Here is a 27792-nt window from a genome sequence, read left to right as displayed (position 1 = left end):
ACATTCCTTTGTCACTATCCTATGATCTCTACCTCCTAAAAGGATTGGTTACTTCAAACCCTCTACTCAGGTCAACAAACCCGAAAACTGCATGAACAAGGCAGCAGAATAACTTGTGACACAAAATGAAATTCAGCTAACTGTTTCTCAAAAGTCAATGAGAAAATTTACGAGAATCTCTGGCACAGTTGACCAGTTACATCAAACTGCACTGTAAGGTAATCTGGCTACTCTGCCACATTTTGTTTTATGTGGCTGTGTCATTGGATAAAGATTAATTTGATCAGTATGAACTGAAGGCTGCCATTAATGTTCTCTTCTGACCACTCCCTAAAGGCATGCAAGGTCATGGTACTGTTTGACTTGGTACTGATTCATTCACAAAGAGGGAGGGGTTCTCCTTGTTGATTCAGTTACCTATTTGAGCTGAACAGCTTATCCTCTTTGAATCTTCCTCTCCTTAAGGTAGTGACTGATCTTGAGGGTGATATCTGAACAGAAACATTAATTCTTCACTGCCTTTTCCAAGTGACAGCTTTTATTCCAGAGCCTTGACAATGCCTCGGGGCTAGTTGGCCACAGGGAGTTGCCTGCAGAGCCTGTGCTATGAGGGACACTTGCTTAAGGCTGTAAAGAACAATACTCTCAGAGATATCCTTGGACAATTCTGCCTTATACTGTTACACAGGAGGAACTGTGATGAATTGTCCAGACTGCTGCTTAAGATGAGATCAACTTACTCATCATTAGAACTAAGAAATAAAGTTCACTAAATCTCAATTGCTCAGGCCAATAAATTATGATGCACTCCTATGGTGTCAGGGATGTTCAACAAATAGAAATTCTGTAATGTCTATCAACCACACAGAGTCTACATCCACTGGGAACAGAGGTAGTGATAGGGAGCAATAAGGGAGATCTAATTGAGTTTTTTTTACTCATTCCTGGGATGAAGGTACCAGTATTTACTGCCCATCCAGAAGGCAGTTAAGACTCAAACACCTTGCTGTGGGTCTGGAGTCACATAGACTAGACCAAGTAAGAATGGCATTTACCTTCCCTAAAGAACAATAGATGAGTTTTTCCAGCAATCAACAATGGATTCCCGGTCATCATGAGGCTCTTAATGTAGTTTTTTAACAAGCTTTTTTTAATTGGATTTAAATTCCATTACCTACCATGGTGGGATTCAATGGGTCCAAACTGGTTTATGGGAGCTAGGACCTGGTATAGGTGTGGAGCTGGGAATTGAAGGGTGGGGCGGGGAGGAGGCTGTAACTGGAGTGGAAGTGATGGTAGGGGGAATGGGGTTGGAATCATTAGCAGGGTTCGGGGGGGGGGGCGGGGATGGTGACAGTGGGATCTGTTGGGGGTGCGTGTCAGTAGTATGCAGATGAGTGGCTTTGGTGGGGGAGGAAGTGGTGGCGATGACAGCAGAGGGTGGGGGGTGGTGGGTGGGCAGACGTCGCGGAACATGTGCCATCAGCGATGACGTACGGGGCGGAAGTGATGTCACACACGGTGTATGTGGAGTCGTCGTGGATGGAAGCGGCTGTGGAAGCATCCGTGATGAGGGCGGAAGTCGCGGAATATGTGGCGTCGGTGGTGATGCCGGGGGTAGACATTATGTCGGGAGGCGGGGGGAGCGGAAGTGATGAAGGGTTCCTGCCCAAAACGTCGATTTTCCTGCTTCTCGGATGCAGTCTGACCTGCTGTGCCTTTCCAGCACCACTCTAATCTTGACTCTGATAGTGAGATTCAAACCCAGCTACCCAGAACATTACCTGGCTCTCTGGGTTAACAGTCCAGTCATCATATCACAGGGCCATTACCTCCCTGATGTTTGAATATGAACACAGGCATTAATAAGGGACGTGGAAAGAATCTATTTCACCTGACGATGGAGACCAGAACAAGGGAGCACCACATTCAAATTTAAAGTAGGCCCTTTTTTGGCATGGGAATAGGGGAGCGCGATAGGGGCGTTGGCACAAAATGTTTCTTCACACACATGGCTTTGCAAGTCCATGACGCTACCTCAGGGAAAGCTCTTGAAGTTACCAACATTGAAAGTTTCAAAAACTGACATTGACAGATATTTCTTTGGACATTACAGGAATGAAGCAAGTGGGTTAATGGAGCGAAGGTACATGATCGAACTGAATGGTGAAACTGATTTGGGGAACAGAATAACTTCCTCCTGCTTCTATACGCCTGGAGTTACAATGGCATTGTTCACCATGGCATGTAGCCTCATATAAGACAAAGAAAAGAAATATTAGGGTCAGATGTATCAACCCTCAGTATCAATATTTATAGACTACAATTACAATTTCAAAGCAATATAACTATTGAAAACTACAAATGAAGAAGGGAGAGGATGAAGATGGACAAGCTTCTGCAATTGCTTACTATCGATTTCTAAAAATAGGCATTTTTTAAGATATTTGTAAGGAAATTGTAGACATCAGTACATTTTGTCCACTTAAAATCATTAACTAAAGACTCTATAGGTGCTGGAGTTGACAGCAAAGCTCCTTTTAGAGAGCTTTTAGACAGTGCACCACAAATTGATGAAGCCCCTTCAAACATCTCTCAATGGATAGCACAAGTGCTCCCTCCTTTCAGAAAGGAGACTCTTTCTTTGTTACGAAGGACTGAGGATATTTGAACTGGATAAATAAGGTAAAGTCTAAAGATCTGTGACAGCTAAGCATAGATTATTAGAAGTGATGCTTATAACCTTCCCTGTACTTGGCACAAAGGCGCAGCAATAGAGCAACAGATTGCTTCTCACGGCAAATGATCAGTTATCTTGTATAAACTAGGTATTTTTCTATCACGACTGACGTTGACCGTAGCAATACCTCTGCTTTCACACAAGATTACATACTGTCAGGCACTGATTATAGTGAATGGTTAGAAAACAGGGCCCTCAATTCACGCCCCATCATTGAAAAGACATAGATTTTTTGATTGGTTGCTAGATTCATGCTGAAGGAAGACTGTGAAACCTTATATGAAGAGAAATACAAAGAAACTGCTGTTTAAATCAAACCCTTTTTTTCCAGAATAGATGCGAATGAGTGAGGTTAGCTTCTTTATTTCAAGAATATGTTTTATTCATAAAAAATCTTTATATACATACATAGTCATGACAGCAGTTCAATTCTGTACAGTCTTTGCACAAACAAACCCAAGGCAAGACTATATATACAAACATTTGAGGCAGTAATAGGGCCTGACACTAAATGGACTCCCATTTAACTGTGGCAGAAGATCTCAGACAGTGATCTTTCCCCACTGTGCCTTGGTGACAGTTGTCCCAAGCTTTAGTGTGCCCCTCGCATGTAGTCCTGGGCCTTGGAATGTGCCACTCCGCAACACAGATTGGGACCAACTCCTTGCTCCATAAGACCAACAAGTTTCGGACAGACCAAACAGCATCTTTCACCAAGTTGCTGATCTTCCAGGCTCAGTCGGTGTTTGTCTCAGTGTGCATTCTAGGAACAGACCGTAGAGCACAGAGTCCTGTGTCACAGACTCTGTGCTACAGAGCGGCTCGGGAACGAAGCTGGACAAAAATTATTGCCTCTCTCTCGCAACCTCCTTTACAAAGGCACATTCCACCAGCCGTGTGATCGTCTCTACCAGCCCTAGCAGCAGCTTCACATGAACGCGATTACGAGCAAACAGAATCCTTTACAGTATTCAACCCATACAGGGCCACCGATGACAAGAGCCGTGAGACCCATTGCAGTTCCACTTTCTGGTTCTATCACAGGCAAGGAAAGAAAGTTCAGAGTGAAAAGCAAAATTCAAGCCTAGCAAACACTAGAAAACTGAAAATGAAAGAGAAAATGGCAGAAATGCCCAGTCAGCCAGTCAGCTAGCTCGAACAGGAGAACTGTCAGGGGCAGTATCTCCTCAGGACATTGCCAGTAAGGGCTCAAGCTTCTCTCTTTATCTCCGTCATGCCCTGTTACAAAGTTCCAAAATTGCTGTATTGATGGCTTTCTCCAGGACTTTTACTTCCATTGAATTCAGGGCCAACGTTTAGGAGGAATTTCTGATGGTCTGGGGTATTGCAGCCTAATGTTAAATAAGTTCTACCCAAAAAAGCCATCTTTGGACCAGTACAAGCTAAAAGCCTGTTCAATGCAAGCAGGATTCTCTCTCAAGCACCAAGGCAAGGAAGTAAAATGTCAAGAAACAGAATTCAGCCAAAAACTTCCAGCATCACCAAGTGGTGCAGCAGATCTTTTACAATTTCAACACAAAGGAACAAATTAACCAGTGCCTCCAAACAACAGCGGATTGTCCTGGGGGAAAAGGGAGTGGGAATCAAAGAGTAAAGTGGAAAAAATCATGCTGACTTGACGTGCAGATTGAGGCCGAACGTATCAGTGCCAATCTGAAGCCATTACGCCACATTCTGCTGTGTGTTCCTGAGTCTCAGAGAATGTAATTCTGCGTGGTGACCAATGTTTCAGAGTGGCCTCAAACTTGGACAAAATTAAAATTCATACAACACCAGGTTTAAGTCCAACAGGTTTATTTGGAAGCACCAGCTTTCGGTTCCACAACCGCCTAATGAAGGAGCAGTGCTCCGAAAGCTAGTGCTTCCAAATAAACCTGTTGGACTATAACCTGGTGTTGTGTGATTTTTTTTTAAACTTTATCCACCCCAGTCCAACACAAGCACCTCCAAGTCATGGCTCAAATTTGGAAAGAACATTTCCTGTCGAAGGTTCGGGTGTAAGAAATGCTGAAAAGCATTGCAGCAACTTGCTCAGGCACAGGGAGATACTTCCACTGACACAGTTTAAGCACTCAGGACTGCTACTGTTGACAGGGAGAAATATTTGGGATTTTGTAATGTCTATTGTGTTGGATACCCGGGAGTAATTATCGAGCTGCAATTGGATCAGAATTAAAGCAAAAGCAAACATTACAAGGATTAAATACATAATATGGCAGCTCAGTGGTTAGCATTGCTGCCTCACAGTATGAGGGACTCGGGTTCGATGCCAGCCTTGGGCAACTGGGTGGAGTTTGTACATTCTCTCTATGTCTGCACAGGCTTCCTCCAGGTGCTCTGATTTCCTCCCACAGATGTGCAGGTTAGGTGAATTGGCCATGCTAAATTGCGCTTTGTGTTCAGGGATGTGTAGGTTAGGTTCATTAATCAAGGGTAAATGTAGGGTAGGGGAATGAGTCTGGGTGGGATACTCTTTGGAGGGTTGATGGTTCAAGTGGCCTGTTTCCACACTGTAGGGATTCTACGACATAACTGTTGTTTGAATGGTGAGATGAGATTTTTAATATTTTATATATATTGTTCCAAATAAACTAAATCTTCTCTTTATATTTGGTCTGTCTACTAGCAGTGACATTGCCCTGGAATACACTAGCTAGTAAATTACCACACAACTACTGATACTTTTTCATTCTTCCCTTTCCTTCTATTTTGTCCACACGTGCTCTTGCTGTGCCACTTCCTAGGCCTTGATAACTCTCTGGAAGACAGAGATATGCGACACACATATGTTCCTCTATGCCCAGTGAATTCCAATCCACAAACCTAGTCAATGCCTTTGTATTTGTGCTTGTTGTTCTTAACTGTTGCAACTTCCTACTTGTATCTTGAATTTCAGGAAGGGCTATCTCATTGGTGGATAAGTCCTAAATCAAAACGCGATGTTCTGTTAACCAGAGAGACTGGATATATGTAGAAATAAACAGAAGCATAGATTTAGGCCAAAATTTTCCACCTCGCCCCCACTAGGCTTTACAAATGTGAAGGGATGGTGAGGGTCAGTCACATTTTCTATTGGGTTCCAAACTCTTTTTCTGGCTGTTTGCAATTCTCCTGCCAGACGTGCGGAGGTGATGTACCTGAAATCCACTCAATTACGGTTGGATATGTCTTAACAATATTCAAAGGTTAGGCATAGATACTTCCTTCCAGTGCAATGCTGAAAATCATCAGGCGCACTATCTTTCAAACAAGATGTTAGAAGTCATCTGTGAGGCATGACTACATACAAATTAGTGACTGCATCTCCATCCATTACAAATCAGTGAATACATTTCAAAAGTACCTCATCCAAGCTAAACAGTATTGGAATTTAATCAAGTTTCTACAGGAAGGAAGTTCTATTCTCACCCAGTCACTTCGGTAGTTCTTTTTAAAATTTAAATATAATCGGCAAATAATCAGCAATCTTTAATGGCCACCTACAAAGTCATTAATTCATTTGGAATTAGTTGACACGAGAGAGGGAAACTTTAGTATTTATCTGGTGCCATCTGAACCAATGCCAATGGATTCCCTTTTGAAGTGATAATATGATAAGGTGCTCAGAGGAAAACCTGTTACCGCCATGCCATATTTTTGAGATCCCTTGCTCACCTTGTTTCTAACAGGGTAAAGGTCACCACTGAGACTGCCTAAAAGGAGGGAATCTGGCTGCAAGCTTTATGTTTAATTGAAGACCCGAAGGCAATTCCCCCAAACCAAGGATCTAGGAGTCTCCTTTTCTATCATCTCAGAATCCAAGCATTAGAACCCCCTTATGGGAGGGAGTAGTGCACATAAGTCTGGTAGTACACATCTCCCAGCAACAGTTTTACTTCAGGTAAGTATACCTGCTTCATTTTCCATTCTGAGAAGAGGAGATGAAAGGAAAAAGATGAATGAGAGGGAAGGAATCCGAACAGAATCATCCCTTCACCTTCCATGTAACTGAACCTGACCAATCTCATTTATTGTTTAGTTTCTTTGAAATTTCTGTCCAAATGGCAAATATAAATGATAACATGGGAAGTGACAACGATGACAGAACCTGATAGAGTAAGAGAGCAGAATTAATATCAGTAGAGATTCCACCATTAATCTGAGGCACTTTATTGATTCTGTCATTTCAACTGTATATTATTAATGTAACACCCTCACACTGTCAATGACTGTTATGGGCAGTAACTCCCACCCCACTTCACCCAATGAAGTCATTAGCATTCAGCATTCAAACATATTCATCAGAAACAGAGAGGGAAAGACGACAAATTATTCAACTTAAGCCTCATTTTTATTCATCTGGATGCTCCTAATCCCCTTTCCTCTGTCAGAAAATGAACAGAGAAAGGAGAATGGCTAATCGATGAGACTCCCTCAAGAGAAAATTCTCAGCCCTCATGAAGGGGCTGATTGAGTTGCTACACGATGTCACGGATGCCACCACTTTCTGTAATATTACTTTGTGCTCAATGCAAAGTTCATGCAGTGCAGGTGTGAATCTTTACTGAACTGATGGAAGTGAAATGTTGAAGTACAAGGCGACTGCCATATCTGTAGAGTCGGTTTCCATGGTTTCAGTTACCCACGGTTTGCCGTGGCTCGAACATATTACATGGAACATTTCAGAACGAGGGAGCAAGGGGCTGCCGGGGAGGTACATTTCCCATTTAAATGGATAGGTTCGCCACTATCCGCATTTTGGGGCATCTGCAGTAGGTCTTGGAATCTGTTCCCCTCAGGCAAAGGGTGGGGGGATTGACTGTATAACACCAGAAAGGTTCGAATACTAGACTAGTGCAGTGTCTGATTAACATGATAGAAACCTGGAATCAGAAAAGGAGATCCAAACTAGGTGGCAGCTATGCCGTATTGTATTATATTTGAATAACCAGCTGCACTAATATTCAGAGTGGGAAGATTGAACATGCATTTCCTTTCATCAACTTAGGATTTCTGAGGCACTTCATAGGGAATGGACTGCTTTTGATGTGTATTGCACATCTGTTACTTCCTTTGCTTTACCATTGTGAACTATGCCTCCAGCTGCCTAGGCCCTAAGCTCTGGAATTCACTCTCGGCTCAACCTCAGTGCCTCTATCCTTCTCCTAAGACACATCTCATACCTTGCCTCTTTGACCAAGCTGCTCTCATATCTTTTGTGCAGCTCAATGACAAATCCTGTCCAAAATCCACTCCTGTGGAGCACTGCGGGACAAGTGACGATGGTAATGGATCAAAGTAAATACAAGCTGTTTTTCTTTTTGACAATTAGGAAATGAACAATTAATATTTTAGGTTATGCAATTTTAAACTGAAGATAAATTCCATCTGAATATAGATGGGGCAAAACCAATACAAAAGTGGACCAAATACAATTTAGAATTTACTGGATGCCTGATTTGATTAGATTTTTGGTCTTAATTTAGGCAGAGAACTTATTAAACCGACTTTAAATGAGGTGATCAGGCTAATTTTTTTTCTCTAATAGTCTCTTTGGGAATTAGAACAGTGATAATGGAAGTTAGGGTAGTTGAATGTTCCTTCTGTAGAATGTGGCAGGTGACAGTCACCACTAGTGGCCCCACTGACTTCATCTGCGGGAAGTGCACCCAACCCCAGCTCCTCAGAAACCACGTTAGGGAACTAGAGCTGGAGCTGGATGAAATATGGATTATTTGGGAGGGTAAGGGGGCAATTGAGAGGAGTTACAGGGAGGTAGTCACACCTCAGGTGCAGGAAAAAGGCAGATGGGTTACAGTCAGGGGACGGAAAGTGAACTGGCAGCCACTGCTGGAATCCACTGTAGCCGTTCCCTTCAATAACAAGTATCCATTTTGGACACTGGTGGGGGAGATGACTTGCCAGGGGTAAGCAATAGGACACAGGTCTCTGGCACAGAGTCTGTCCCTGTTGCTCAGAAGGGAAGGGGAGTAAACAGGAGAACATTAGTCATTGGGGACTCCATAGTTAGGGGGACAGATAGGAGATTCTGTGCAAACGAGAGAGACTTGGTGTGTTGCCTCCCAGGTATATAATGCAGGGCAAGAGTTATAGCTGGGGGAAAGGCAATTATGATGCGATTAGGCAAGATTTAGGATACATAGGACAGAGAAGGAAACTGCAGGGAATGGGCACAATTGAAATGTGGAGCTTGGTTAAGGAACAGCTACTGTGTGTCCTTGGTAAGTATGTATCTGTCAGGCAGGGAGGAAGTGGTCGAGAGAGGGAATCGTGATTTACTAAAGAAGTTGAATCTCTTGTCAAGAGAAAGAAGGAGGCTTATATGAGGATGAGACATGAAGGTTCAGTTATGGTGCTTGAGAATTACATGTTAGCCAGGAAGGAGCTGAAGAGAGTGCTAAGAAGAACCAGGAGAGAAAATGACAAGTCTTTGGCAGGTAGGAGCAAGGAGAACCCTAAAGCTTTCTGCAGGTTTGTCAGGAATAAAAGAATGACTAGAATAAGATTAGGACCAGTCAAGGACAGTAGTGGGAAACTGTGAGTGAAGTCTGACGAGATAGGAGAGGCACTAAATGAATATTTTTTGCCAGTATTCGCAGTGGAAAAAGACAATGTTGTCGAGGGGAATACCGAGGTACAGGCTATTAGACGAGACAGGATTGAGGTTCATAAGGAGGAGCTGCCAGCAATTCTGGAAAGTATGAAAATAGATAAGACCCTGGGGCTGGATGGGATTTATCCTCGGATTCTCTGGGGCGCCAGGGAGGAGATTGCAGAAACTATGGCTTTGATCTTTATATCATCTTTGTCGACAGGAATAGTGCCAGAAGATTGGGGGATAGCAAATGTTGTCTCCTTATTCAAGAAGGTGAGTAGAGACAACCCTGGTAATTACAGACCAGTGAGCCTTATTTTAGTTGTGGGTAAAGTGTTGGAAAAGGTTATGAGATAGGATTTATAAACACCTTGAGAACAAGTTGATTACGGATAGTCAACATGGTTTTGTGAAGGATAGGTCGTGCCTCACAAACTTATTGAGTTCTTTGACAAAGTGACCAAACAGGTGAATGAGTGTATATGGATTTCAGTAAAGTGTTTGATAAGGTTCCTCATGATAATCTATTGCAGAAAATACGGAGGTGTGTGATTGAGGGTGATTTAGTGGTTTGGATCAGAAATTGGTTAGCTGAAAGAAGACAGAGGGTAGTGGTTGGTGGGAAATATTCATCCTGGAGTTCAGTTACTAGTGGTGTACCACAAGGATCTGTTTTTGGGACCACTTCTGTTTGTCATTTTTATAAATGACCTGGATGATAGTGTAAAAGGATGGGTTAGTAAATTTGCAGACGACACTAAGGTAGGCAGAGTTGTGGACAGTGCTGAAGGATGTTGCAGGTTACAGAGAGACATAGACAAGTCACAGAGCTGGGCAGAGAGGTGGCAAATGGAGTTTAATGCGGAAAATTGTGAGATGATTCACTTTGGAAGGAGTAACAGGAATACAGAGTACTAAGCTAATAGTAAGATTATTGGTAGTGTAGATGAACAGAGAGATCTCGGTGTCCATGTACATAGATTCCTGAAAGTTGCTACCCAGGTTGATAGGGTTGTTAAGGAGGTGCATGGTGTATTAGGTTTTATTGGTAGAGAGAATTGAGCTTCAGAGCCACGAGGTCATGTTGCAGCTGTATAAAACTCTGGTACACTGCACTTGAAGTATTGTGTACAGTTCTGGTCACCGCATTACAGGAATGATGTGGAACCTTTGGAAAGGGTGCAGAAAAGATTTAGCAGGATGTTACCTGATATGGAGAGAATGTCTTATGAGGAAAGACTCAGGGACTTGAGGTTTTTTTCTTTAGTAAGAAGAAGGTTGAACAGTGACTTAACAGAGACATATAAGATAATCAGAGGATTAGATAGGGTTGACTGTGAGAGCCTTTTTCCTCGGATGGTGATGGCTAGCTCGAAGGGACCCAGCTTTAAATTGAGGGGTGATAGGTAGAGGATAGATGTCAGAGGTAGGTACTTTACTCAGAGAGTGGTAAAGGCATGGAATGGCCTGCCTGCAAAAGTAGTAGACTCGCCAACTTTAAGGGCAATTAAATGGTCATTGGATAAACATAGATGATAATGGAATAGTGTAGGTTAGATGGGCTTCAGATTGGTTTCACAGGTCGTGCAACATCGAGGGTCGTTATAGCGCTGTAATCTTCAAACTTCTCTGTTCTATTGATATAAACTATTTTTCCATTGTACTGCAAGGTGTCCTGACGATTATATTATTTGACTGCTATTGTACTGGCCTGGACTTGAAATTTTTGAGACATAAATTCAAATCTCACCACGGTAGGTGAGGACCTTGAATTCTGTTTGTTAAATAAATCTGGAATAAAAAGCTAGTCTCAATAAGGATCACCATGAAACTACTGGACAGTGGTGAAACACACTTCTGCTTCACACATGCCCTTCAAGGAAGGAAACCTATTGTCTTTACCTGGACTGTCACTCCAAGTCCAAATGTGCACAATAAAGTAGCTCAGCAAACCCCACAGTCGAAACTTGCATTAATTCAAGAAGGTTGCTGAGTACCATTTTCCTCAGGAGTGACTAGGGATGGGCGCTAAATATCAGCTCTGCCAACGATGTCCATGTCTGCTGAATGATCTTTTAAGATATATTCCCAGGAAACACTGTGATCATTTTTTTCATGGCTCGAACCTGCAGTGGTAGCAATTACAAAGCCCCAAAGCCATAGCTGCCGCCAAGCTGACCATCCTTCACTTGCTTAAAGCACCACCTTCGATCGAACAGAATTGGCATTCGTGCAAGGCAATTTTGAACCTGCACAACCATCCCACGACTTCACAATCCCTCCTGTATGTTGCAAGATTGGATATTTGAAGTACACCATCCTTCACTCTGGTTTGGTACTGCACTCTCAGTGTCAACTGATCAGTGTGGGTATTGTCAGGGAGGGCTGGCATCCGACATGAGAAGACCATGCAGGTAACTTCTCAGGCAAGTTGCTGTTTGTGTTTTTAGGTTTCCCCATGAATATGGAGAAATGAACATGCTCTTCCAGGAACCACCTGGAAATTCCTGTCCAGAGTATTCTCCCCAGTCAGACTTGCTATCAGAGCTCCGTAACTCCCCACCCAACACTGATGGATGGGATCAGTTGCATTGGTTGTGGCCCTACACTCACCAGCCAGCGTGAACACTGTGAAGTTAGCGTGTGCGCAGTGAGTCAATCCACTGAGCCAATGTTGCTCTCTTACTCCTCAGGTTAAAAGCAGAGGTTATATATTGGGACAGTAATTGTGGAGCTGAGCTTCCCAAATCCACTACAGTTACTCACATTGGCTCTGTACCTGTTGCTGCACTTTGAAGATATAGAATATTCACAAGGCATCCTTGGAGTAAGATGACAGACATCTACTGGGTACTGCTACAAGACAAGGAGCAAGCTGTGCCTAAATTTCCGAGTAAATACCGCATCAATGAACAAATCTGTATCTGGGTGCCTAACGTGACCGAGTCAAACAATTTATCATTGAACTGAATGCAGTGTCTTGAGTGTTTCAATGCCTTCGGTATGTTTGGCTCTGGGAAACTGATTTTGGTTTTGTAACACTGCATGGAGCTGTGACACTTCAGCAAGTCCGTTAATATAATCTCCAGGAAATCAGAGTGGGCTCAGTGAACATTCTGCAAATATGATGTACATCTACACTACAGTGTCATCTCAGTTAACAATCAATCAACATGTGTCACCATTTTCTGATGGTACCGAATATCCTTTTACCACAAAGCAACCGCTCCATCCTTCTGCCGGTGATGTAGATTTGGACTTCGAGTAGGGTATGGATCCTTATATATCTCTCACTTACGGGTTGTAAACTTGGTCCTGGTCTCCACCAGTGCCCAATATTAACCCCCTTATCTCTCTTGTCTCCACTGCACGTGTGTGAGCTCCCCCCAGTTGACACTGAGGTCAATGCTGAAAGCTGAGCGGAGTCCTGTTTACCAGTTTCGGCTCAGAAACACACTGACCCCAGCGAACTGGCTCAGTGGCTGGACTAGGCTGCTGAGGGGAACTTTAACTCCCCATGGCAAACACGACTCAGCACTAGCCTCGTGTTGTCAGACCAGAGGCCTGTTCAGTTGGATGCTGTTGCCAATTGTGCACGTCATTGACACCAGGAGTTAGCAGCACTACTCTCATATTCAAGCACCTGCAGAGGGGAAGACGTTTTGAGCTTTGAATCAAAGCGAGCTGTCAAGTTCACTGACCTCGAGAAGCTGTTCTAGCATCTGCACCACACGGTTCCCAGGACACACTTTTTAAAGTGCTTTCAGCTCCTAATGGAACACTATTTCAACTGCTCGCATTATCGTTGCTTTTTAAAGATGATGAATTTGTGCTCCAACCTCCAATCACCCCCATCCTCTCCCTGCCAGCATCATTAATAAAGTGCCCTCCGTCGTTACTCATCCATCCACAAGAATCTATACATCTCTGCCGAGTTTTCTTGACGAGGAATGTACAAAGACACCTTCGATTTGAGGCTGGGCTCCCGGGATCATTTTATCTCCATGAGCTGCATTTGCACCTCCACTGAGATTATCCAGGAGACACAATAGATATAAATCTTGGTTATCTGCTCCTCTCACCCTCTGCTCTCCCTGCTTTGAAAACCAAACCCATCAAATCCTCATTAATCTCACAAGAGTTCCTGGTCCCTGAGCCCAGGCTGAGATCAATGCTACCAGAGAATTTGCAAGACAAATTAATCATGATTTCGGCAATGCTGCACCTCAACAATGTCTCTGAAATAGTGTTGGAGGTGCCCAGCATAACTCAGCTCGCCCCGTGCCCTGATTGATCTGGGGCAACGGCAATACCCAAGGGACCTGACATCTATGGGGACTTGTTCCTAGGAGAATTGAGAAAAATGAGAGAGAGGGAGAGACAGACAGACAGAAATGGCCAGCAAGTATACTTGGAATTTTAAAGAATCTTTGGGACTCACCGTTCTCACTGTCTGACTTGTTGTTCTCGTGCTCCGTGTCGGTTAGTGTGAGGGCTGAATTGGAACGACTGGATAGGCAGGAGCTGCGTCCGGATTTGACCCCCCTGCCCCACAGCCTCATGGCATGCTCTGGGGACATCACGCCTTCATTTTCCGTCTCAGCGTCGGAGCCTGCATTGACGGAGTATCCTCGGTGGGGGAGCCCCATCTCCGAACAGAACGCCAGGCCCCGGCGAGTGGCAGGCTCACAGATTCCCAGCTCCCTCAGGGAGAAATTTGCCCCTAGTTGTGGGAATAATAGAGGCAGTGAGCTTTGCTTTCTCCCCTTCTCTCCTCCGTTTAAAACGTGGAATAACAAAGCTAAAAGCAAATAAACACAAAAGCACATGCACCCAGAGAGGTTTCAGATTTCGCAGAGAGGTGAGTTCTTAACTTTTTGGTGTTGGGTGATCAAGAGCCGTTCTTTTGTCTGTTGCATTCCACAGCATTCACAGACATAGCAGCAGCTTATCCCTGCTTTATCATCTCCAACCCTTCCCTGTCACCTTCATTCAGGTGCCAAACAAACAAAAACAAACTGGCAGCTATAGGAGACATTGGGGGATGGGAGAACACTTTGCAAACAGCTTTGTGGACAATAGAGGGGGGACTGGGATGGGCACACAAGGTGTGAAAAATGATAGTCAGCTCTTTGTCTCCAATCCTCCAAGCTTACTGAGACAATGCTTCGGGGCCTTCACTCAACTACGTTAGTGATGACAATCGTCACAAAAGAGTAGGTTTGAAGGCTGAGATTCCTCTCGGAGTCATTAAAAGAATGTGCTGTCCTCTTAGTGTTACAGACCATTAGAGTGATGACAGAACCACCTGAAACAGCTTGTCAGAGACTCCCCTTGATTCTGCTTTCAGAATACCTTACCTCCTCGGGAAAAAAGCGTCCCCCCTTCTGGTTCCTTCCCACACAACGAGCAGCTTACATCCAGACTCAAGTCAGAATCACTTTGTGTCCGAATGCCTCATGCACTGGGCCAGCTTTTGTAGCTATTCACAGACAGAACTCAAGATCTGAAGAGTCATACGGCACCGAAACAGACCCTTGAGTCCAACTCGTCCAATCTGACCAGGTTTCCCAAACTAAATTAGTCCCGTTTTGCCTGTGTTTAGCCCATATCCCTCCAAACCTTTTTCTGTTCATGTACTTGTCCAAATGATTTTTAAATGTTGTAACTGTACCTGCAACTACCACTTCCTTTGGCAATTATTCCACATACAAACCACCTTCTGTGTGATAAAGTCGCCCTCAGGCCCCTTTTAAATCTTTCTACTCTCACCTTAAAATTATGCCCTTATTGAACTTCCTAATCCCAGGGAAAAGACCTTTGATATTTACCTTATCTATACTCCTTATGGTTTTATCAACCTCGATTAGGTCGCCCCTCAACCTCCTATGCTCCATTGAAGAAAGTCCCAGCTGATTCAACCTCTCCTTTTAACTGAAACTCTCCAGTCCTGGTAACGTCCTAGTAAATCTTTTCTGCACCCCCTCAAATTTAATAATAGCCTTCTTATATCGGTGTGACCAAAACTGTACACAGTACTCCAAAAGTAGTCTCCTATAAAAGCGCAACATGACATCCCAACTCCCATACTCAATGGCCGAACCAATGAAGGCACTTATGCCAAATGCCTTTTTTACGAACCTGTCTACCTGTGACACCACTTTCAAGGAACAATGCACCTGAACTACTAATCTCTCTGTTCTACAACTCTCCCCAGGACACCACCATTAACTGGGTAAGTTCTGCCCTTGTTTGTTTTTCCAAAACGCAATACCTCACATTTATCTAAATTAAATTTATCTAAATTTGGGATGGCACAGTGGCTCAGTGGATAGCGCTGCTGCCTCACAGAGCCAGGGACCCACGTTCGATTCCAACCTCGGGTGACTGTCTCTGTGGAGTTTGCAAGTTCTCCCAGTGTCTGCGTGGGTTTCCTCCGGATGCTCCAGTTTCCTCCCACAATCCAAAGATGTGCAGGTCAGCTGAACTGGCCATGCTAAATTGCCCATAGTGTTAGGTGCATTAGTCAGGGGTAAATGTAGGGTGGGGGAGTGGGTCTGAGTGGGTTACTCTTCAGAGGGTTGGTGTGGACTGGTTGGGCCCAAGGGCCTGTTTCCATACTGGAGGGGATCTAATCTAAACTCCATTTGATACTCTGCAGCCAATTGGCTCAATTGATCAAGATTCCTTTGTAATCTTCAATAACCTTCCTTTCTGTCTACTACACCCCCAGTTTTGCTGCCATCCATAAATCCACTAATTATGCTTCCTGAATGCTAATCCAAATCGTTATTCTACCTGACAGTGTAAAATCAGTAACTTTAGTCAGCTTCTCACCCACCCCTGGCTACCCTTCGACTTTCAACCTTTTTTAAATTAGAGACATCCTAACTCTGTTGCCTGATTTCAATCTCGCACCACGTATGGTTCAGTCATGACTCCTCTGTCCGCTGATCAACACTGGCTCCCAGTTTAGCAACACTTTGATTTTAGAGTTGTTATTTGTTTTTGAATCTCTCCATGGCCTTGTCTCGTTCTAGCTTTCTAATCTCATCATGCAAGCCTCTGAGATAGTTTCCTCTGCCAATCGAGACGTCCCACACTCCACCACTGGTGACTGTACCTTCTGATGTGTAAGCCCTAAGTTCAGAGATTCCCTCCTTAAACATTTCCACCTCTTCCTTTATTTAAGATGCTTCTTGAAATCTGTCTGTCTGACCAAGCCGTTGGGCACCTGCCCGAAGAGAAGGGAGGTTATGCTAGAACTGGACAAAACATTGGGTAGTTCGCATCGAGAATATAGAAATGATGTGATGGCACTGGGGAAGATGCAGGGGGGGGATTTACCAGGATGTTGCCTGGGCTGGAGGATTTTCTTGATGAAAAGAGTTTGGATAGAATCAGGTGTTTTTTTCTTGGAGCAGAGAGGCTGAGGGAGCCCATGATTGAGATGTATAAACTTATAAGAGGCAGACACAAGGTAACAGGAAGGAACTTCTCCCTTTGGTGAAAAGATCAATGACCAGGGGGACAGAGATTTAAGCTAAGGGGCTGGAGATGTGTGGAGAAACATTTTCACCCCGAGAGTGGTGGGAATGTGGAACGGTAAGAGTGGTTGAAGCAGAACCACTCCCAAGATTTAAGAACTATTTAGGACAAGCTAACATTTTGAGTCGCGATGACTCTTCACCGCTGATGAAATGTCATCTAGACTTGAAACATAAGTTTGCTCTGTTTCTCTCCATGGATGTTGCCTGTCCCACTAGCATTGTTGTTTTTTTCAGTACAGATTCAAGCATCTGCAATATTTTGCTCCCAAGAAGTACTTAAATATAGTTGTGATGCTCAGGCAAAAAAGGCTATGGGCATTTCTGAGCCTGTGATCACATATCCAGAGACTGTTCCTGGCAATAATTTACGAAGTCCGTGTGCCAACTCTCTTGACAGGACACATCTTTCGAATCCCTTATAGAGTCTGACCATGTTTTTACCAGCATTCTGAGCCTAGTTCTCTGATGACAGGTGCCTGACTCCTTGGCATATGTACCCGATCCCTGGCTGCATTGCAAACTACAAAAGGCTGTGCTGCCTAATGTGTGGGCCCTCAGTACAACAACATTGGAAAGAAGATTGAGAGAGAATTCCAATTCTAAATCTCCTGAATTGATCGTTTAATTACATGTTTGTCATTCCTGGAAAGAAGTAACTGGTGATTTTAGTGACACTGTGTGAAAATCAGCATTGTGTGGATAGGGGGATTGGAGAAGGAACTGGTTGAGGATGCTGTAAACAGCTATAATCGAGTCCAGGTTCTCTTCCTGAAACAATTCTCAATTGAACATCACTTCGGCAGAATCTTGGCTGACTTAACGTTAACTCTGCCTGTTAATTGGCTCATTGTCCCGGTCATATCACCCTACACCACTCAGCATTATCAAGAGCTGGAATGCTAAATGGGGTTTGACAGTGAGACTCATAAATTATGAAAATCAACTGCTATAATTAACTGCAAATCAAACGTCAGCTGTCATGGATTTGCAATGCAGGAATACCTTAACTGATTGCTTCGGAGACCTAATGAAGCGAAACAAATAGCAAAACAGCCAAATATCAGTCTCCAGTGCAATGTCGCGCTTTCGAACAATGACATTGGCCAGCTCAGAGGAGACTTTTAACTTGAATTCTGTTTATCCCTGGGATTTGTTGCAGTTCTGCAACAGTTGTTACAGTAAATTGCGGTATGTATGGTTTATTTTGCTAACCCCTTGGGAGCCGAAATATTATATGATTGGAAAATAAAGTTCATTCTAATTTTCTGCCTTCTCTTGTGTCCTGAACTGGGGATGCTATGATTTGCATTGCCTCACTCTTTAGAACTGTGCCTTCAACTGACTGGGACCTGAACTCCAAATTTCTCTCCTAAGCTTCGCAGCCTTGCTCCTCCCTTCCCATTATGATGCTCCATACCTTTTGTTCCCTTGTGCTAACATACTTTAGGCAACTCCCTGTCCAATTCTGTCTCATAACATTTCCGTAAAAATGCCTTGGTTTACAACATCAACAATGCTATCAGAAATACAACTGTTAGATTGTCATTTTATGTTTTGCGGCATTTGGATGTTGGAACAAGATTAGACCATTCAACCCTTCACAATTGCTGCATTATTCATGAACATGGAATCCCTACAGTGTGAAAACAGGCCCTTTGACCCAACAAGTCGATACCGACTCTGTGAAGAGTAACCCACCCAGATGCATTCCCCTACCCTATATTTACCCCTGACTACTACACCCACCCTACACAACCCTGAATACTACGGGCAATTCAGCATGTCCACTTCTCAAAGTCATTGTCACTTAAGATTTTGTCACCAGAACTACAACTTTGAATTAGAATTCTGACAGTGTGGAAACAGGCCCTTTGGGCCAACAAATTCACACCGACCCTCCAAACAGCAACCCACCCAGACCCATTCCCCTACCCTATTATCCCTATATTTACCCCTAATTAATGCAGCTAGCCTACACATCCCTGAACACTATGGGCAATTTAGCCTGGCCAATTCCCCTAACTTGCACATCTTTGGATTGTGGGAAGAAACCGGAGCACCCAGAGGAAATCCACCCATGCATGGGGAGCATGTGCAAACTTCACACAGACAGTCATCTGAGGTTAGAATCGAACTTGGGTACTGGTGCTGTGAGGCAGCAGTGCGAGCCACTGGCTGTGGTCTGAACTCCACTTTCCTTTCTGCTCTCTGCAGCTCTATTGCTTTTAACTCTCTTAACTCAAAAATCCATCTAATGCTGACTTGAGTAAATTTCTCCAATTAGTGGCCGTGCACACGTGGCTGCTATTCAAATGCAAATGTCTGAAATGAGCTAGTTAATTTCACCACATACACACGTGACAAACAAAGGCCCTGTCACGTTCCGTCAACTTAAAACAGTAACTTATAGCACAGCTCGCTCAGCAGTGAGCAAAAGCAGGGCCTCTGGCTGTGTTCCTCTTGCTTTGATGTTTGTGGGATCTTAGAACATAGAACAATACAGCACAGAACAGGCCCTTCGGCCCACGATGTTGTGCCAAACATTTGTCCGAGCTTAAGCACCTATCCATGTACCTATCCAATTGCCGCTTAAAGGTCACCAATGATTCTGACTCTGCCATCCCACAGGCAGCGCATTCCATTCCCCACCACTCTCTGGGTAAAGAACCTACCCCTGATATGCCCCCTATGCCTTCCACCTTTCACCTTAAATTTATGTCCCCTTTTAACACTCTGTTGTACACAGGGGAAAAGTCTCTGACTGTCGACTCTATCTATTCCCCTGGTCACCTTATAAACCTCTTATCAAGTCACCCCTCATCTTTTGCCGTTCCAATGAGAAACGACCTAGCACTCTCAACCTATCCTCGTATGACCTATTCCCCATTTCAGGCAACATCCTGGTAAATCTCCTCTGCACCCTCTCCAAAGCTTCCACATCTTTCCAAAAATGAGGCAACCAGAACTGCACACAGTACTCCAAATGCGGCCTTACCAAGGTCCTATACAGCTGCAACATCACCTCACGACTCTTGAATTCAATCCCTCTGCTAATGAACGTTAATAGACCATAGGCCTTCTTACAAGCTCTATCCACTGAGGCTAGAATCGAACTCGGGTACTGGTGCTGTGAGGCAAAAGGTTTTTATATCTGTAAGCTCTTCCTTTTGTTGGCAGTTTTAGATGCCCCAAGGTTGGTGGCAGACCTGTGGTCGGTCAGCTCAGTTGACTGGATAGTTGGTTTATTGTGAGCAATAATAATCGCATATTCAGTTCCTGTCCCACCATGAAGGTCCCACTTCCTTGACCTCTCACCTTGCCTGAGTTAAACCATGACCAGTCTTCTCTCTGTAATGAGAGTGTGGTCCTCTGGGATGATGGTAACTTTAACTTGACTCACTGCACATCTGTAGTTTCAACTGAGATCTGCAAAGTCAGTGTTTCATGGCAACTGAAGCTATCTGAAACATTTTCTTAAGTTTTGATATTGTCATACTGTCAGGGCAGTAGAAATCAATTTTCTTAAAACTATTAAAAGGAAGATTCGCACAAAGATCTTGCTACTCTGCGGGAGTCTAACCCAGGTCAGCTACCAGCATTGCACAATTAGAGTTAATGACTGCGAGCTGTACAGAGGACAATCTCTTGATCACTATTTCACTGTCCCCTTGCTGAAGTATGAACAGCGACTGTTAGCTGTTGTTCACTCATTCTGAAGGTAGAATCTAGCTCACAATCCAGTGTAGTACTGAGAGAGTGCTGCTCTGTCATAGAACAGAACTGTACAGCCCATGATGTTGTGCCGAACATGAAGCCAAATTAAACTAAGCCCTTCTCCCTAACCTTGGTCCATATCACTCCATTCTTTGCACATTCATGTGCTTATCTAAAAGTCCCTGAAACACCCCTATTGTATCTGCCTCTACCACCACACCTGGAAGAACATTCCACACTCCTACCACTCTCTGTGTAAAACACTTGCCCCTCACATCTCTTTTGAATGTTCACCACTCACCTTAAATGCACGCTCCCTCGTATTAGACATTTCAACTTTTCAACTCTGGGAAGAAGGTTCTGACTGTCAATCCTAGCTATGAATCTCATAATTTTATAGACTTCTATCAAGTTTCCCCTCAGCATTCTTCACTTTAGAGAAAACAACCCAAGTTTTTCTAGCCTCTCATGCCCTCCAATCCAGGCAGCATCCTGGTGCACCTCTTCTGCATCCAAAGGCTCCACATCCTTTCGGTAATGTGCTGACCAGAACTAAACACAATACTCCAAGTGTGGCCTACTCAAAGTGTTATAAAGCTGCAGGCCTGAGGAAAAGTCACCGGACCTGAAACCTTAACTCTGATTTCTCTCCACAGATGCTGTCAGACCTGCTGAGTTTTTCGAGCAATTTCTGTTTTTCATCCTGACTCTTATACTCAATTCCCTGAGCAATAAAGGCAAGCACGTGATACGTCTTCCTTAGCACCCTATCTACTTGCGTGGCCACTTTCAGGGAGCTACGAAAATGAACCCCAAGATCCCTCTGTACATCAATGTTATTCAGTGTCCTGTCATTAACTATATACTTTTCCTTAACAAGTTGATCTCCCAAAGTGCACCACCTCTCGCTTACTCAGATTAAACTCTATCTACCATTTCTCTGCCCATATCTGCAACTAATCAGTGTCTTGCTGTTTGCTTTGACAACCTTCGACACTATCTACAACTCCACTGATCTTTGTATTGTCTACGAACTTAGTAACCTACCCATCTATGTTTTCACCAAGTCATCTATGTATATCACAAACAACAGAGGTCCGTGCGGAACATCACTAGTCACAGACCTCCAGCCAGAAATACCACTGCCTTCTGTGGGCAAACCATATCTGAATCCACGAGACCTTGTCACCATGGATCCCATGCATCTTAATCTTCTGGATGAGCTTATTATGAGGGACCTTGTCGAAAGCCTTACTAAAATCCATGTAACATCCATTGCTCTAGCCTCATTGATCGCCTTTGTCACCTTCTCGAAAAATTCAGTCAAGTCAGTAAGACATGACCTGCCCCACACAAAGCCATGCTGACTGTCCCTAATTAGGCCAGAGTTTTCCAAATGCCCGAAAATCCTATCCCTAAGAATTCTCTCCAATAGCTTACCGACTACCAATGTGACACTCACCAGTCGACAGTTTCTCGGATTACCACTATTTACCTTCTTGAACAAAGGAACAACATTAGCTATTTGCTCGTCCTCCAGGACCTCTCCAGTGATGAGCAAAAGTCTTGGTCAAGGCCCCAGCAATCTCCTCCCTTGCCTCTCCCAATAACCTGACATAGATACCATCGGGCACTGGGGACTTATCCACCTTAATCTTCTTCAAGAGATCCAACTCCACTTCTTTCTTGATGTCAAATGCACTAGTTTATTAGCATGCTCCATGAGTGGTCCTGAGTGACCTGGTTAATAGCTCTCTCTAACTCAACATTGTTGTTGTATAAGGATGTAGGAATCTGAAAAGGTGAGTGCAGAACAGTGTCTTACTATGATGGCACCTACTACAATGATTTCAAATGGGCTTTGTGGGAAAACAGCTGAGAAACTCAAAGGAGTAAGACCTACCATCAGGATCTCCCTCATTGTCTCAGTAACAAGGTCCATCATATTGATGTAATGTGCTGCTATTTAGCAACAACTACACCTTATTTAAGACATGAATGTTTTCTCATTAAACTATCAAAGTGGTTTTCCTCTACTATACCAAACTGAGTATGTCCTGTAGATCTACACCAGGAAAGCCAATCGATCACTGATCGCTCATATGATAGGATGAGCAGTGGTGAGGATTCATCATCAACAATCACTGAGCAGATTATCAACTCATTCTCAGCAATGCTGTTTCTGCAATTCTTTCATGCCTACAAACTGGCTGGCTCATTTCCTATGTGGCAACAGTGACTGCATAGTCAGTAGTTAGCACTGTTACCTCACAACTCCAGGGACTCAAGTTCAATTCCAGCCTCAGGTGACTGTACGGGGTTTGCATATTCTCCCCGTGTCTGCACGGGTTTCCACCCACAGTCCAAAGATGTGCTGATTAGTGGATTGGCTGTGCTAAATTGCCCCAGTGTCTGGAGACGTGTAGCTATGGTAAATGAGGAGTTACGTGGATGGAGTGGATCTGGGTGGGGGTGGTGGTGTAGACTTGATGGGCTGAATGGCCTGTTTCCACACTGTAGAGATTCTATGATTCTGCACTTCATTGGTTGGGAAGTGTTTTGTTATGTCCTGGGACGATTAAAAACACCAGATAAAAATAAATTTGTTTCCAAAGTGTCAACTACTGGATAAGGACCAGATCAGGCTTTTCTGAGCTGTCCTACTGGCCATCACAATCTGGGCTAACAAATACAGAAATAAAAACAGAAATAGGAATGTCTCGTCAGCACGGTGTAGCTATCAACTGTGAATGAATTCAGCTTCAGAAATGGACAGGATGGGGAAAAGGACACTGAACAAAATAATAATTGCAAGTAACAACCTGTATCCCTCCAGCAGCTTTAACATCACGAAATTCCCTAAGGCTGGAGAATAAGAGTGCTGTAAAGTATAATTTGACTCTGAGTCACCTAAGGAGATGTAGGTTGGGGAGATCTGTTTTACTTAAAGAAGTTAGCACTGCTGCCTCACAGTACCAAGGTCCCAGGTTCAATGCCAGCCTCTGGTGACTGTCTGTGTGGAGTTTGCACATTCTCCCCGTGTCTGCATGGGTTTCCTGCGGGTGCTCCGGTTTCCTCCCACAGTCCAAAGATGTGCAAGTCAGGTGAATTGGCCATATCAAATTGCCCATAGTGTTAGGTGCATTAGTCAGAGGGAAATGGGTCTGGGTGGGTTACTCTTCGGAGGGTCGGTGTGGACTGGTTGGGCCGAAGGGCCTGTTTCCACACTGTAGGGAATCTAATCTAGAAAGCAGTAGAGAGGCAGAGTGGGTGCTGAAGAGTCTTCTACAGCTTATGGACAAGGTGGCGAAAAGTATGGCTGCTGATAATGGAGTGATTACATTGAGAAGCAGGAAACTAGAGGACGGAAGGCTGTGGGGCTGGAGGAGATAGTGATCAGCAAAGCCCGGGAGAGATCTGAAAACCAGAATGAGAATTTTAAAATTATTAATGAACAGGAATACAGACATAATGGATGGATGGGACCTAGTGCCAATAAAGCCATGGTCAGGAGAGTTTTGGATGACCCAAATTTCCAGAGGATAGAATATGAGAGGACAGCCAGGAGTGGATTACAATAGTTAAGTCCACAGGTTAGAAAGGTGTGAATGAGAGTTTTGCTGGGAGCAGAATTGAGCCTGGACATAGTCGAGAGTCTTACCGATGGCAGGATTATGTGGTCACAAGTTCATCTCGCAGTTAAACATGGAAACAATTTGGCACACTGTCTTGTTTAATACCAGGAAGTTGTACACACGTGCAAGAGTTTGATAGCTTTCACGACAAGGGCTGAGGGGATTCTGAGTTCCATGCCAAATCAGACGTTCCAACTTGTTTCTGAGGGCTACTCATTCATAGATATTGCAATCTTGCAGATGCTGGAACTGAACCAAATGAACTATGTGTCTCAACTGCAAACTCATGGCTCAAGTGAGGACTCTATTGAGTTAGGTGTGAAGAAACTGGAGTGACAAAGAATCCATTAGCATCCTCGTCAGCTGCTGGCCCCTGGAGCTCACAGATTGTCTCACTTACACAATGCTCCAGGCCTCAAAGGCTTAAAGGGTCTGACAACAATCACACACATTGCATGCTCGGTTACAGATTTCTACCATGGAATGGAAAAGTCTTTAAAACCAACAATTGAATCAATGACAGTGCTTAATCTAGTCACAGCAGTTTGTTTGCCCATGTCTTGGAGCATTCCAAAGTCGCAGAAGGGTGAGTCTGTGCAAAACATCTCAAGGAAATGCATCTGTTCCCCCTGATTCTCTAGGAGAATCGAGTTCAAGGGGAATAATCTCCTTTGTAAGGAATTGGAGCATTCTCTCCTTCCCTTGCACTCTCAACTCCCCACCCCCATCCCTCTGCCAAACCAGCCAGTACAATTGGAGCTGACTCCAACCTTAGGCAGCAATATATTTACAATAAACAGTCTGGTACCCTGGGGTAATCAGAACACAGCAGCAGCGTTGCTGTTAAATCAAACAGGTTGTTGCTGATTAAGAAACCCATCGCATCCCCAGCTCTGGATGATTGCCATGGAAACTCTGCTGTAACGTAATAAGAGTTTGCTTAATAATAAGAATGGAAGTTTGCACATTCTCCCTGTGTCTGTGTGAGTTTCCTCCAGGTGCTCCGGCTTCCTCCCAAAATCCAAAGATGTGTAGGTCAGGAGAATTGACCATGCTAAATTATCCATAGTGTTCAGGGATGCATTAATCAGGGGTAAATAGGGTAGAGAAATGGGTTTTGATGGGATACTCTTCGCAGGTCAGTGTGAACTTACTGGGTCGAAGGGCCTGTTTCCACACTGTAGGGATTCTATTTGATGACCATCAGATATATGAGTGAAATTAGTTCATTTGGTCTGTGGAATCTGCTCCATCATTCACTGTGGCTGATATGTTTCTCAGTCCTATTCTCCTGTCTTCTCCCCATAGCCTTTGATCCCTTTACCAATAAAGAACCTATCTGTCTCTGTCCTAAATACACTCAAGGACTTGGCCTCCACAGCCCTCTGCAGCAGTGAGCTCCACAGATTCTTTGGTGATGATGAGATAGATAAGAATGGTGAGAGCAGTCCCAACAACTGGACGACAATGGAGGTTGTTGTGGTCAACCATGTTAAACAAGCTGAAGACAAGTTGTGAGGATGAGGAAGGATAGTTTATCTCTGTGGCAGTCTCAGAGGATGTTATGTGTGAGTTTGATATGAGCTGCTTTGGTACTGTGGCAGAGGCCTCAAGACAGATTAAAGACTGCCACCTCTGTTTATAAGTTTCCCAACTAGCTACAGCCCTTCTGTTGGAGTTTTGTACGCTCCTGTCAATGGGCTTTCCCCACTGAAGTTTATTTTTTGAGAACAATTACTGTGCACAGTCTAGACTGTCTATATGTATGGTGCAGGGTAGCCTGAGGTATTCTGGTTCAGAAGATTTGTAAGTGTAGCTTGAGAAATGCAAAGACTACACTCTCAATGATTACTTCAGTTCCTTTTTTGACAGAGACTGAAAACAATGTTGCTGCCCTGAATCCTCACTCACTGGTTATTCTCTCTCAGGGAGTGGCTATTGCCATGGTCATCCTCCTCATGAAAATTCATAAATGCCAACATCTTCATGCTGGTTCAAACAAGACTTCTTCTCTCTGCAGGACCTCCAACCAACACCATACACCAGGTACATTGACAACATTTTCTTCCTTTGGACCCATGGCAAGGAGTCACTGATAAAACTCCAGTGATATCAACAAGTTTCATCCCACCATCAAACTCACCATGGACTACTCTCTACCATCTGTTTCATTCTTGGACACATGCATCTCCATCAAGGACGGACACCTCAGCACCACACTTTACCACAAACCCACAGACAACCTCACAATGCCACACTTCTCCAGCTTCCATCCAAAACATATTAAAACAGCCATCCCCAATGGACAAGCCCTACGCGTACACCGGATCTGCTCAGATGAGGAGGAATGTGACAGGCAACTGGAAGTACTCAGGGATGCCCTCATAAGAAGAGGGTATGATGCTCAACTCATCAACCGCCAGTTCCGACGTGCCACAGCAAGGAACTGTAATGACCTCCAGTACTTCCCAGGAGCTAAAAAACTATGCCATGTTCTTCACAGCCTGTAACACATTATCAATGAGGATGAACACCTCGCCAAGACCTTCCTCACACCTCCACTGTTCGCCTTTAAACAACCACCAAACCTCAAACAGATCATTGTTCATATCAAACTGCCTGGCTTTCAGGACACTATACAACCCTGTCACGGTAGGCACTGCAAGATGTATCAGAGTGTGGGCATGGATACCACCATTACACGTGGGGACACCTCCCACCTTGTACATGGCAGGTACTCATGTGTCTCAGCCAATGTTATCTATCTCATAAGCTGCAGACAAGGATGCCCTGAGGTATGGTACATCGGTGAAACTGAGCAGAGGCTATGGCAACAGATGAATGGGCACCGCACAACAATCAACAGACAGGAGGGTTCCCTCTCAGTTGGGGAACACTTCAGCAGTCCAGGATTTTCGACCTCAGACCTTTGGGTGACCATCCTCCAAGATGGACTTCGGGACAGGCAGCAGCGAAAAGTGGCCAAGCAGAGGTACCCACAGGGAGGGCCTCAACTGGGACCTTGGGTTCATGTCACACGACAGGTGACCACCATTGAACTATACACACACACACAGACACTCCTACACACACACACACACAAACAGGCACTCTCCTTTTCTGTCTGTCTGTCTGTCTGTCTCTCTCTCACACACACACACTTCTATACACAGACACTCACACATACTCCCACAGGCACACTGGCACCCTCTCACAGACTTAGACCCCTTTACAATCACACACACATATACACGCTCTTTCACAGACACACACACACCCACACGCACATATACGTTTGGGGGGTGAATTTGTACTTGCAGAGTTACATTGTAGTTTGCTCAAAAACTGCATGAATCCATGAAAGATTCTGTTCATTCATTTTTTAGATGAGACTCAGTCTAAACATTATGGCACAGACAGCAGTACATAGGGGGCTAACATCTTCAACATATTATCTGTGCTGACACCAATTGTTACAGTTAACCTGAGAACGTAACTTTTAAAAAAAGTTTTGTGATTTACTTTTGAAAGAAGTGG

At 44.1% G+C, this 27792-nt stretch overlaps 1 protein-coding gene across 6 annotated transcripts in view; it reads right to left on the bottom strand.

Annotated features, from left to right (window-relative positions):
- LOC132822044 (teneurin-3) overlaps positions 1–27792 on the bottom strand; it is an 822914-nt gene that overhangs the window by 490397 nt on the left and 304725 nt on the right. For all 6 annotated transcript variants that reach the window (XM_060835055.1, XM_060835070.1, XM_060835085.1 and 3 more), the window contains one exon: positions 13798–14079. In XM_060835055.1, the coding sequence (XP_060691038.1) occupies positions 13798–14079 (282 nt within the window). The remainder of the gene's footprint in view (positions 1–13797; positions 14080–27792) is intronic.

The sequence above is a fragment of the Hemiscyllium ocellatum genome, chromosome 2, assembly GCF_020745735.1.
Source record: "Hemiscyllium ocellatum isolate sHemOce1 chromosome 2, sHemOce1.pat.X.cur, whole genome shotgun sequence".
In the NCBI taxonomy this organism is placed as follows: Eukaryota; Metazoa; Chordata; class Chondrichthyes; order Orectolobiformes; family Hemiscylliidae; genus Hemiscyllium; species Hemiscyllium ocellatum.
Note: the sequence above shows the minus strand (reverse complement) of the source record. Positions and strands in the feature narration are given on the sequence as shown.